This window comes from Myripristis murdjan, chromosome 18, assembly GCF_902150065.1.
Source record: "Myripristis murdjan chromosome 18, fMyrMur1.1, whole genome shotgun sequence".
In the NCBI taxonomy this organism is placed as follows: Eukaryota; Metazoa; Chordata; class Actinopteri; order Holocentriformes; family Holocentridae; genus Myripristis; species Myripristis murdjan.
Window position 1 is genome coordinate 2880316 of NC_043997.1, and position 13478 is coordinate 2893793.

Genomic DNA, 13478 nt, shown 5'->3' on the forward strand with positions numbered 1-13478 from the left:
CACCTTGCATGGTAGTGCCTCTCTCTCTCTCTGTGTGTGTGTGTGTGTGTGTGTGTGTGTGTGTGTGTGTCCATATATTGTACAGTTGTGGTGAACAACTTTTGTTTTTACTTATAAACTGATATTTACTTTGTGCCGTATGGTCTTTATGTCTTTAGACTCTAAACTGCTCTTAGGTGTCAGTGTGTTTGACTTTGAACAGGAACAAGTACAGATCTTGTCTGTATCAGTTATCCTGATGTGACTGTTTGTCAGTTTAGGGGGAACGTCTGTGACAAGACTGAATGCACTGAAGCTGCTCAGGTGTGACTGTAAAATATGTCAACAAGTTTGCCTTGTATACATTTTATATGTAAGCTGCTTTTGTAAATTTACAAGTTTAAAAGTTTAAGTTTATAAAATAAATATTGTATTTCCAACTCATTTTACTGTGAATTTGGTATGTGATGTTGGTGAAATGTATTTGCTTTCACTGCTTGCAAACAAGACAGAAAAGTTACAATTCACAACACGGGCATTTACTAGATACTTTGATCCAGACTGACTTGCAGGAAGTGTAAAGGAAAAACAAGCAACCATTCCTCAGGTAGCAGGATTACTACCAAGATTAGAGAGTGACATGAAAAAAAAACTGTTCAAGCAGAACAATGCGCACGAGGAATAGCATTATGACCAGCAGGTGGTGCTTTTGCCATTCTTGCAGGAATTTAAAATACTGTAAATATATATATATATATATATGTATATATATATATATATGTAAACTGCTACATGTTCAGAAGGAATTTACCAACATGCGTTGACTCTTCATACTAATTAATTTTATGGTTTGTGTAGCACCAGGCAGGAGAGCTGCTCAATCAAAAATTTTATATTAATGACCAACTCATTCAAACTTTTAGAACATTTGAAATGTGACCTGAAATTTAATTAAAGCCAACTTGTAAAACAAAAATAACAAACTAAACTGAGAAAAGGATTTCCCTCATGAAAGGCAGCAACATAGTTCATCCTGTATCTCACAAATATGGAGTAGAAACTGGTCAATATGTGGACAAAGTATTGATCCAGAAAAAACTGCAGAGACCAAACCCGTGTGGAGACACACAGCCAGAAGAACTACAGGAGTGTGTGTTCAAGTTGGAGAAATGTGGTCAATTCTAATCAGTGTGACACGGGGTTTTGGCGACATCTAGTGGCCTGCTTTTGGTACTACATGTGTCTTTTAGTATGTAGGACCATGTGGAGTTACAGACTCAGGCACAGTGAGTGTGAGGGATGTTCATCATGTTCTCTGTGGAAAACACAACAACAAACAACAAGACCGACACCGTCTGAGGAGAAAAAGAGCAAAAGTAGAAGAAAATTCCTGGGGCGTCAGCAGGGACGGTCGGTTCTGTCCATTCAGGTTCCTGCAAGTTATTGGTACTACATGTGTCTTTAAGTGTGAAGGACTAGCAAGACTGGTTCCAACACGGTGTTTTTAATAGACTTCAAAGGTCTGTGGTTCCAGCAGTGGTCAGATTCTTCTAACCAGGACAAGCCAGCTGTGGACTGAACACATCTGTTTCCTTGGTAATGAGAAACTGCTGGGAACAAGAAGGAAAAAGAGAAACGGCTTCAAACGTTATCACACTATTTAAATGGATGGGTGTGAACCCCGCCCCCCACAGCTTTGGGTCCCTGCTGCACCTTCAAGCACCTCAGCAGCTGTTAGCATCTATTCCTATTAACAATCTGTCTCAACCAATCAGATGGGGTGGAGAAGGAGGTGGTTGGGGGGTGGATGAACCAATCACACGGACCTTCCCTCCAGAGACCCGGGATCCAGTCCTGACTCAAGCAAGAACCACATTCGTTTTTTGCTATCTAATGTTAGATTAAGTTTGCGAACCTTAACCGTCACCGTTTCCTAAACATCACCATCACCACAAACCTTTTCCTAACCTCAACCAAGTAGCTAACAAAAGCTAAGCTATCGCGAGCTAACAAACGTGGATAAAGCCAACGTTTAAGTGGTTAAAACAGATTACTGATGGGGAGATTATAGCAGTTGAATCAGGTGCGTCTGATTGAATGAATGAATGAATGAAGAAAGGAAGGAAAACTGCAGTTTGATTAATTTTAGGTTTAGGTAATTTTGTATCCATCTCAGGTTAAACATCAACAGCATCTCATCAAACAGGAAAATTAAGTCAAGTGCCCAAGTTTTGGATTTGGGATTAAATTACTGGAACCTAAGAGTTTAAACATAATAACACATAAAACATAATAAATATATCTACCAGCTGACTCAAATTGAACTGGTGTTGAAGATGGTCAACTCCCATGATGTCTTATTATCATATTACACTATATTACCAAAAGTATTCGCTCACCCATTCAAATGTTCAGAATCAGGTGTCCTAATCACTTGGCCTGGCCACAGGTGTATAAAATCAAGCACTCAGGCATGCAGACTGTGAAACAAGACATTTGTGAAAGAATGGGCCGCTCTCAGGAGCTCAGTGAATTCCAGCGTGGAACTGTCATAGGATGCCACCTGTGCAACAAATCCAGTCGTGAAATTTCCTCGCTCCTAAATATTCCACAGTCAACTGTCAGCTCTATTATAACAAAATGGAAGCGTTTGGGAACAACAGCAACTCAGCCACGAAGTGGTAGGCCACGTAAAGTGACGGAGAGGGGTCAGCGGATGCTGGAGCGCATAGTGCAAAGAGGTCGCCGACTTTCTGCACAGTCAATTGCTACAGAGCTACAAACTTCATGTGACCTTCAGATTAGCCCAAGTACAGTACGCAGAGAGCTTCATGGAATGGGTTTCCATGGCCGAGCAGCTGCAGCCAAGCCACACATCACCAAGTGCAATGCAAAGCGTCGGATGCAATGGTGTAAAGCACGCCGCCACTGGCCTCTAGAGCAGTGGAGACGCGTTCTCTGGAGTGATGAATCACGCTTTTCCATCTGGCAATCTGATGGACGAGTCTGGGTTTGGAGGTTGCCAGGAGAACGGTACATTTCAGACTGCATTGTGCCGACTGTGAAATTTGGTGGAGGAGGAATTATGGTGTGGGGTTGTTTTTCAGGAGCTGGGCTTGGCCCCTTAGTTCCAGTGAAAGGAACTTTGAATGCTTCAGGATACCAAAACATTTTGGACAATTCCATGCTCCCAACCTTGTGGGAACAGTTTGGAGCGGGCCCCTTCCTCTTCCAACATGACTGTGCACCAGTGCACAAAGCAAGGTCCATAAAGACATGGATGACAGAGTCTGGTGTGGATGAACTTGACTGGCCTGCACAGAGTCCTGACCTGAACCCGATAGAACACCTTTGGGATGAATTAGAGCGGAGACTGAGAGCCAGGCCTTCTCGACCAACATCAGTGTGTGACCTCACCAATGCGCTTTTGGAAGAATGGTCAAAAATTCCTATAAACACTCTCCTCAACCTTGTGGACAGTCTTCCCAGAAGAGTTGAAGCTGTAATAGCTGCAAAAGGTGGACCGACATCATATTGAACTCTATGGGTTAGGAATGGGATGGCACTTCAGTTCATAGTATGAGTAAAGGCAGGTGAGCGAATACTTTTGGTAATATAGTGTATATTACCTTAAAGGGCAAGAATCACAGTATTTAGGCCAGTAAGAGATAGAGATTTATTGACTGATCACAGGATGAGGCAAAATGATTTACAACAATGCAAGTGCTTATTTACAGTACAGATGTTGTCATACAGAGAGACTGACATTTATAATTGTTTATATGATTGTTTTTACGTCTTACCACCGTGTTAAAGGGAGGGAATGGAGACAGAATTATACTTTTCACAGTAAAACAGTAAAATGTCCATGTTGCTCTGCCATCCCTTCATTCATTCACCAACACAGAATAATAATATACACATCTTTTTTTTTATTGGTTGTTAGAGGCTCAAAAACACCGAAATGACTAAAACAAGGCAAATATGAATTTAAAAAAAGAGTAAGAAAATAAGAAATATGGGTTATAAGTAAGAAATCAATCCTTTTAGCTGCCAAATGAAATATAGAGCAAATTTAAACACTGATGTGAAACAGCTAATCGAATCGTCGTGTCGCTCATCCACACAACATGAAATCCAGAACTTTACAGTTGGCAGTCGGCATCTTGTCTTATATTTCTGACCGGAGCAGCACGTAACACCCACAAATAAAGGCCTTTGACATATTCAGAAAAAAATTTACATAAAAGTTAATGTCCCAGTGGGGGATAAAACTTGAAAAGATTTATATACCGTATAAGTTTAAAAAAATAAAAATATAGGCTACGCGCAGCATGACGCTTACCTGAGGCTGGGAAAACACACACAGAATAAAAAACCCGCAGCAGGATGGAAAAAAACAAAAACCGGCCTGTCAACATTCTGCAGAGGCAGAGTGAGACGTGAGCTGCTGCGGGCCTTTGGTTCACAGCAAATCATTACAGTGTGTGTGTGTGTGTGTGTGTGTGTATGTGTGTGTGCATATGAGTATGTATGCATCTGTGTATGTATGTATAAGTAAAATACGGCCTTTTGCCTCATTGTGTCTCTTGTTTTCCTCTTGTAGCCACATCTTGATCTGCGTTCCTGTTTTTGCACACTCTGTTTTCAAAGGTGGTATAAATAAAGATTATTATTCTGTTATCATCATCATTATTATTGTTATTATTAGCTGGGCCTGCATTCCTGTCTGCATAGTCTGCCTCTGACTGGCTCGTTGCCCTTATGAGTGACGCTGGTTAAAGGGTAATTCCAGTGTTGGTGGGTTATTTCGGGATTTTTCTCTGAGCGAGCGAGAGAGAAAGAGAGAGAGAGAGAGAGAGAGAGAGAGAGAGAGAGAGAGAGAGAGAGAGACCAGTTTTTCTCATCACATCAGCTTTGAAAGTACCTCAGTAAAAATGCTTGCTCATGGTTGCAGTGTTAATTTTGGTTGTGTATTGTGAGAAAAAAGTGATTGAATGAACCAAAGTGTAAACATGCCCTGTTTCTAAGCCTCTCTCACACACACACACACACACACACACACACACGTTGTCAAACAGTAAATCGTGTGCAGAGGGATGAAGGGTCGACAGGTGAGGGATAAGGGGATGGGGGGTATGGAGGGTCGAGGGTTTTATGTTTGGTATATTATGTACTGATTTCTTGTCCTGTGTGTGATTGCATGTTTGTGATTACACGAAACATCAGAAAAATTTAAATTACATGCATTATAATCATGACTGTTTTGTTGTACTTTGTTGTTTTTGTTTTATTTTGTTTTTGTCCATCTGTACTTGCTGTGGTTCTTCATATGTGTATGTACTGGTCCTGTATGTGAGGTCTGCTTGGGCAATATAAATGCCTATTTGTCATACCAATAAAGAACATTTGAAATTTTTTGCGAGAGAAAGAGGGACACAGAGAAACACAAGTTTTTCGATTCACTTCAGATTTAAAAGTCAATACCTCAGTAAAAATGGATTGCTCATGGTTGCAGTGTTTCACTTGTGTATTATGAGTAAAAACTGTAAAAATGTATTTGTCATGAGCTTCGCTGCATGTTGTAATTGAAGAGTAAATGTACTCTGTTTTTTTTAAACTACTACTCCTCTTCCAGGATTGAGGCAAAGCCCAATCACCCCTCCCTCGCGTACCTGCTGTCAAACAGCCAATCACATCTGCAGATATTTCCTTGTTCCTCGCTCTTTCGTGGAACTACCAGTTTAAAGACGGGTATAAATAACTCGCTGTGGAGAGAGAAAACTGATAACTGGCCCATTCACTGCAGATCAGCAAAGCAACAGGAAGAGAAAAAAAACAGAGGTTTGATTCGTATCAGAGCTCAACTTTTATCTGCTGAGGGGAAGTCAAACTCTCAGACCTTCAGCTGACATGGCACAGCGAGGAACTCAGCTGGACTCGTCCAGATTCTGCTGTTCCATCTGTCTGGATCTACTGAAGGATCCAGTGGCTCTTCCCTGTGGTCACAGCTACTGCATGAGCTGTATTAAATCCCACTGGGATGGAGAGGACCAGAGGAGAATCTACAGCTGCCCACAGTGCAGACAGACCTTCACCCCAAGGCCTGTCCTGGTGAAAAATACCATGTTAGCAGAGTTAGTGGAGGAGCTGGAGAAGACGGGACTCCAAGCTGCTCCTCCTGATCTCTGCTATGCTGGACCTGGAGATGTGGTCTGTGATGTTTGCACTGGGAGAAAGCTGAAAGCCCTCAAATCCTGTCTGGTGTGTCTGGTCTCTTACTGTCAGCAGCACCTCCAGCCTCACTATGAATCTCCTGCCTTTGAAAACCACATGCTGGTCGACCCTTCCAAGAACCTGAAGGACAACCTCTGCTCTCGTCATGGCGAGATGATGAAGATCTTCTGCCGCACTGACCAGCAGTGCATCTGTTATCTCTGCTCCATGGAGGAACACAAAGGCCACAAGACAGTCTCAGCTTCAGCAGAAAGAAGTGAGAGGCAGAAAGGGCTCAGAAAGAGCCGCAAAAAAATCCAGCAGAGAATCCAGGACAGAGAGAAAGACGTGAAGGTGCTTCAGCAGGAGGTGGAGGCCATCAATCGCTCTGCTGATGGAGCAGTGGAGGACAGTGAGAAGATCTTCAGCGAGCTGCTCCATCTGCTTGAGAAAAGAAGGTCTGATGTGAAGCAGCAGATCAGATCACAGCAGGAAGCCGAAGTGAGTTGTGCTGAGGAACTGGAGGAGAAGTTGAAGCAGGAGATCGCTGAGCTGAGGAGGAAAGATGCTGAGCTGGAGCGCCTCTCACACACAGAGGATCACACACATTTCTTGCACAGTTACCCCTCACTGTCACGTCTCAGTGGATCTACAGACTTTCCCAGCACCGATATCCGTCCTCTGTGGCACTTTCAGGATGTGACTGCAGCTTTGACAGAGCTCAGAAATAAACTGTGGGGAGTTTTTAGTGAGGAATGGACTAAGATCTCACGGACAGTGACTGAACCGGATGTTTTACTGTCACGGCCACAACCCAAAACCAGAGATGAGTTCTTACAATATTCATCTCAACTGACAGTGGATGCAAACACAGCAAATACATGGCTTTCATTATCTGAGGGAAACAGAAGAATAACAGTAACAACAAAAGAACAATCATATCTGGCTTGCCCAGACAGATTCACTGACTGCTGTCAGGTCCTGAGCAGAGAGAGTCTGACTGGATGTTGTTACTGGGAGGTGGAGTGGAAGGGATGGGGGGCTTCAATAGCAGTCACATATCAGGATGTGAGCAGAACAGGTAGTGAAAGTCGATTTGGACACAATGACAAGTCTTGGAGATTACGCTGTGACAAAAACAGTTATAAATTCATCCATAACAGTGAGGAAACTTTCATACAGGGTCCTGTGTCCTACAGAATTGGAGTGTACCTGGATCACAGAGCAGGTGTTCTGTCCTTCTACAGCGTCTCTGAAACCATGACTCTCCTCCACAGAGTCCACACCACGTTCACTCAGCCGCTCCACGCTGGGATTCATTTTCATTTGACTGGATTCTCTGCAGAGTTTTGTGAACTCAAGTAGGCAGAAGTTATGAAAACAGCGATGTGTGAGAATCTGTTTATTATTATTATTATTATTGTTTTTTTAAATTAAGTTTAGTCTTCATCTTTGTTGCTTATCACTGTGGTGTCCTTGCACAACATTTCCCAGAAGTCACCTCTGCTTTTGTTTTTCATCCAAATTTTCTGGTCTTTTTTGTTTTATTTACATTTTTATTTGCTAATTTTGTAGTACTTTTCTGGTAATTTTCCCATATCTATTATTTCTTCCTCTACTTCTAATTAATGTTAATTTAAATATATATATATATATATATATATTATTTTATTTTATAATGTTTTTCTTTTATTGTTTTTTTTATTCATACACACACACACACATATCATATGTATATATAGATAGATAGATAGATAGATAGATAGATAGATAGATATTGTTTTATTTGTATTAGGTGAATCCATAGATGTAAAGATTGAACCAGAATCCCTGACCAGGCTTGCTCATTTTCTGTTAATTGTGTGTTTTTTCTGATCTTTTTTTTTTTTTTTTTTTTTTAACAAACTGTGGCTTTTTTTTTTTTTTTTTTTTTTTTTTTTTTTATAATATTTCACTTATATTTTATACCAACTTCATCAGTAAAGTTAGCCTGGATGAAAAACATATTCTAAGACCTACTGCTCATTACTCAAAAATAAAATAAAGCCTTCTCTACAAAAGTAGCTTTGAGTCCTTTTAAACATGAGCAAATTCACTTGATTACTCTCAAAAACAGAAAAAACAAATGTTAAATTAATAAATCATTACCATGAACATAGTACACAATTACCATAACATTATCAAGCACTAAAATAAACTAGCAAAATAAAAACTCTGAAAATTACCATATAATTTGCAAGAAATTACTGAGAAGTTAGTGAAAAAACTAAGAAAAAGACTGAAAGAAAGAAAACTATATATATGACTGTTATTTAATTAGATTACCACAAAATTACCAAATAATCCACCAAACTACTAAAATAAAGATTAAAGATTAAAAAAAGATAAAGTTTACAGTATCGATGGATTCAAGAGTCATTGATAATAAAGAAAACAGCCTGCACACAAAGGGTTAAAGTGATTCAACCTGCAGGGGGAGCCGTGATCTCCTCTGCCAGAGGGTAAACGTCCAAACTGAGAATAAAGCAGATGGGACGGGTCAGATGGTATTTTATGGCTCAGACACCTGGAACTAAGTCTGAGTGTCGGCCCATATGAACTCCAGGGTTTTTGTATGAAAACACCTGATTCGTCAGATTGTCTGGCCTGTGATCCTTCACTGACCTGTAGGATCGGATTTCAGTACTGTGGTTTTCCTCACATTCAAAATTAAATGTTTGGTATCTCACTGCTGAATGAATATTTCACACTAAACTGACCCAAATCTCCAAACTCCTGCCAGGAGCTAGGTTCTGTTGCTGAGGCTTCTGCTGCTGCTGCTGGGAAAAAGGTAGAGGTAGAGGTAGGACACATTTTGTTGACTGAAATGTTTCACAACAGCCCCCTCTAATGGAGAGTGTAGTTCACCTGATATTATTACTGGCTGTGGGAAAATGATTGACAGCTGGAAGCCTGTAGACAAACATGCCCTTACAGTACAACACAGTCCTGGTCTGCAGTTCTTTCCTCAGTCCACCAGATGTCACTGTGCCCTTCATTTTCAAAGCCACAAGGTATGACACTCTTTCTTGATTCAACACAAACAGGGAGAAAGATCCAAAATGTCACAAGATTTGTCCCATCCATCACTCTGCCTCGCTCTGAGGAAACTCAGCTTAGTGCCAAAGCCCTGGTAGAGGGTCTGGCTGCATCCCCCTGAAGGACAACTGGGGCTGAATCCAAGTCCAGAGACAATCGAGCAATGACCTTTTCAATTAAACCCTCCAAGTTTTTTTTTTTTTTTTTTACTCAGAAAGGTGGTAATGTTGGCTTCTCTTTATTGTCCCACTCCCCCAATAATAATCCCTCAGATTTTGACCAACTGACTTTTGTGGAAGCAGCTTGTTCATGTAACACCAACTTCTGCTCAAGAATTTTCACATCATTTTGATTTGTTATGAAAATCGTGACATCATCAGTATATGCTGACAAGTGGACAGAATCAACATTGTTTTCTGAAAAGATTTGCTCTGAGAGACCCTGCCTGAGCTGATTTAAAAGAGGCTCGATGGCCAGATGATACAGCATCCCAGGTAAGGGACAACTCTGCCTGGTGCCTCTTTGATCAGAGACTGGTCGGCAGAGTCCACCACACACCTTTGATAGAACACTGGCTCCAACAACAACTTGATCCATGAAATAAAGTTTTCTCCAAAACCAAAACCTGCAAGTGTTTTAAGCAAATACCCATGATCAAGTCTATCAAAAGCCCTCTTTGTCTAAAGAAAGAAGGCCAATGTCCACTTCTTGAAGATTCAATATATCAATGATGGCCCATACCCATGATCGTACACTCAGTGTCTGTATAGAGCAGTTGAACTGATAAGTTTTCAAATCCTTATTTCCAAGCCTCCATACCCTCCAGACGTCAGAGGAGATCTGACAACTGGAAACCTGTTATGAGTTTGATTTCGATAAATCAAATGATAAGTGCCAGTGCAACTGCTATGTTAAATGAACAGTGCCAGAATTATAAGCATACACATTTATGAACGCAAAGGGCATATCTTCGATTGTTGCCTCAACTATTGGGATTCTGCCCTGCTCTACTTTACATGCCAAAATATTTGACAAATGGAGGTGCAGTGGGAAGAGTATACCGCCACCTGCACTAAGGTTGGAACTATGGCTAAAAATATTCTGGGAAGTCCAACTCATTCCCCACTTTACCTCATTGTCTACTGAGCTACTGAGCTGTCCCCTGTAAAAATGAACAAGTCAATATTTTTAGTTTTACTCAGCTCAGCCAGCATTCCTTGTTTATCCTTATTCAGTTCTCCATTTATATTGAAGCTTTCTATCCATAAAACTTCCCTAAAACGTAGAAAGACTCTTGTTTTTGGACTCTTTTTGAACTCTTTTTCTCTTATGTTCTCCCGGACTCTGTCTATGGCCTTTATTTCAGTGCTGTTCCTGCTCTGTGTGTCCCTCATGTTTACCTGTTATGTTGCCCTGCTGTGTCTCTCTCATCAGTGTGTCTTGTTACCCAGTTGGTTTTCCCTGCCCTGAGACTGTGTGATTATCCCTGATTGTTCTGTTCCTTCGCCTAGTGGTTCCCTCATCCTATCCTCTGTGTTCTCTTGTTTCGGTGTTATATAAACAACATTATTTGTCATAATTTTAACTTCATGTTGTAAATCAGAGCTAAACAGACCCTGTTTCCTTGAAACCGCTCCTCTGTCTGGAATGAAGAAAAGCCTGACACCCCCTCACCACCCACCTGCTATCAAACAGCCAATCACTTGTGCAGGTAGTTCCTTATTCCTCCACCTCTAACATTTCTATCAGATTAAAGACCGGTGTAAACAGCACTCTGTGCAGAGAGAGATGACAAGCCTGTTCACTGCAGATCAGCAAACGAACAGGAAGAAATAGAAGAAGAGGTTTGGTTTGGATCAGAGTTAAACTTTTATCTGCTGAGGGGAAGTCAAACTTTCAGACCTTCACTGTCACTGAGAGCTGGCATGGCACAGCGAGGAACTCAGCTGGACCCGTCCAGAATCTCCTGTTCCATCTGTCTGGATCTACTGAAGGATCCGGTGACTGTTCCCTGTGGTCACAGCTACTGCATGAGCTGTATTCAAAGCTGCTGGGATGGAGACGACCAGAGGAGAATCTACAGCTGCCCACAGTGCAGACAGACCTTCATCCCAAGGCCTGTCCTGGTGAAAAACACCATGTTAGCAGAGTTAGTGGAGGAGCTGAAGAAGACGGGACTCCAAGCTGCTCCGCCTGATGGCTGCTATGCTGGACCTGGAGATGTGGCCTGTGATGTCTGCACTGGGAGAAAGCTGAAAGCGCTCAAGTCCTGTCTGATGTGTCTGGTCTCTTACTGCCAGCAGCACCTCCAGCCTCACTATGAATCTCCTGCCTTTGAAAACCACAAGCTGGTTGACCCTTCCAAGAACCTGAAGGATAAGCTCTGCTCTCGTCATGGCGAGGTGATGAAGATCTTCTGCCGCACTGATCAGCAGTGCATCTGTTATCTCTGCTCCATGGAGGAACACAAAGGCCACAAGACAGTCTCAGTTGCAGTAGAAAGAACTGAGAGGCAGAAAGGGCTTGGGGAGAGCCGCAAAACAATCCAGCAGAGAATCCAGGTCAGAGAGAAAGACTTGAAGGTGCTTCAGCAGGAGGTGGAGGCCATCAATTGCTCTGCTGATGGAGCAGTGGAGAACAGCGAGAAGATCTTCAGCGAGCTGCTCTGTCTGCTTGAGAAAAGAAGGTCTGATGTGAAGCAGCAGATCAGATCGCAGCAGGAAGCTGAAGTGAGTCCGGCAAAAGAACTAGAGGAGAAGCTGAAGCAGAAGATCGCTGAGCTGAGGAGGAAAGATGCTGAGCTGGAGCAGCTCTCACACACAGAGGATCACACACATTTCCTGCACAGTTACCCCTCACTGTCACGTCTCATTGGATCTACACATTTTCCCAGTACCGATATCCGTCCTCTGCGGCGCTTTCAGGATGTGACTGCAGCTTTGACAGAGTTCAGAAATAAACTGCAGGGCGTTCTTAGTGAGGAATGGACTAAGATCTTACTGAAAGTGACTGAACCGGATGTTTTACAGTCACAACCTGAACCCAAAACCAGAGCAGAGTTCTTACGGTATTCACATCAAATCACACTGGATAAAAACACAGCAAACAACCACCTGGCATTGTCTAAGAGGAACAGAAAAGTAAAAATAACATCAAAAGAGCAGTCTTATCCTGATCACCCAGACAGATTCACTGACTGCTGTCAGGTCCTGAGCAGAGAGAGTCTGCCTGGACGTTGTTACTGGGAGGTGGAGTGGAGCAGGTGGGGAGTTTCAATAGCAGTTGCATATCAGGATGTGAGCAGAAAAGGGAGTGAAAGTGAATTTGGACTCAATGACAAATCTTGGACTTTAAAGAGTTCATTCAACGGTTATCAATTCAGACATAACAGTGAGGAAACTCCTGTGTTAAATCCTGTGTCCTCCAGAGTGGGAGTGTACCTGGATCACAGAGCAGGTGTTCTGTCCTTCTACAGCGTCTCTGAAACTATGACTCTCCTCCGCAGAATCCTGACCACATTCACTCAGCCGCTCCACGCTGGGATTCATTTTCATTTGTCTGGATCCTCTGCAGAGTTTTCTGAACTCAAGTAGACAGAAATTATGAAAGCAGCGATGTGTGAGAATCTCTTTCTATTTTTCTTTCTTATTTTTTTTAAAGGCCCCATGCAGTGCACTTTTCCAGGGTTTTATTTGAACTATTGATATCCCTGCAAGATGTATTGGTTTTGAGTACCTGTGGTCCGCTAAATATAGTTTTACAGCTCCTCTCTCTTGCCTTTCTCCTGGAGCTCTGGCAGCACGGTTTGTTTAGCCAATCAGAAGAGAGAATCAGCATCTCTCCACTGACTGGCTGACTGTTTTCTGAGTTACATGTGGTTGGGCCAATCAAAGGCAAGTAACTGAAACCTATGCTGCTCAATGGTGCTCAACGGTAAACTGGAATTATTGTCTTATATAGATCTATATTTTGTATGATTGTCATGGTGGAGTTAAAGTTGGTCCAGACGATGTGGGGACAGCAGTGTCCTTTACTAATAGTTTCTTTTTTGCGAAAGCGGCATCGTATTGTGTCAGGTTGATAAAACAGTCGGCACTGAAAAGAGCCGAACAGACGAGCAAATTTGGACTAAAAACCTGCGGGACCAGGTGTAACAGGCCAGATTAACCCTGTGCCACACTATACCCTGGTATAGTTTGGCCCAA

The 13478-nt window shown here is 42.2% G+C and overlaps 2 protein-coding genes across 2 annotated transcripts; both read left to right on the forward strand.

Annotated features, from left to right (window-relative positions):
- Positions 1-5667: 5667 nt before the first annotated feature.
- Positions 5668-7587, forward strand: LOC115376643 (tripartite motif-containing protein 16-like). Its single transcript, XM_030076364.1, has one exon. It carries the CDS (start codon positions 5893-5895, stop codon positions 7558-7560), a length of 1668 nt encoding a protein of 555 aa, XP_029932224.1. The 5' UTR covers positions 5668-5892; the 3' UTR covers positions 7561-7587.
- Positions 7588-11095: 3508 nt separating this feature from the next.
- On the forward strand, positions 11096-13077 carry LOC115376642 (tripartite motif-containing protein 16-like). Its single transcript, XM_030076363.1, has one exon. It carries the CDS (start codon positions 11199-11201, stop codon positions 12864-12866), a length of 1668 nt encoding a protein of 555 aa, XP_029932223.1. The 5' UTR covers positions 11096-11198; the 3' UTR covers positions 12867-13077.
- Positions 13078-13478: the final 401 nt, after the last annotated feature.

Bases quoted from the DNA above. Each gene is read 5' to 3' on its own strand.
- LOC115376642 (XM_030076363.1), top strand. From the start codon at position 11,199: ATGGCACAGCGAGGAACTCAGCTGGACCCGTCCAGAATCTCCTGTTCC.
- LOC115376643 (XM_030076364.1), top strand. From the start codon at position 5,893: ATGGCACAGCGAGGAACTCAGCTGGACTCGTCCAGATTCTGCTGTTCC.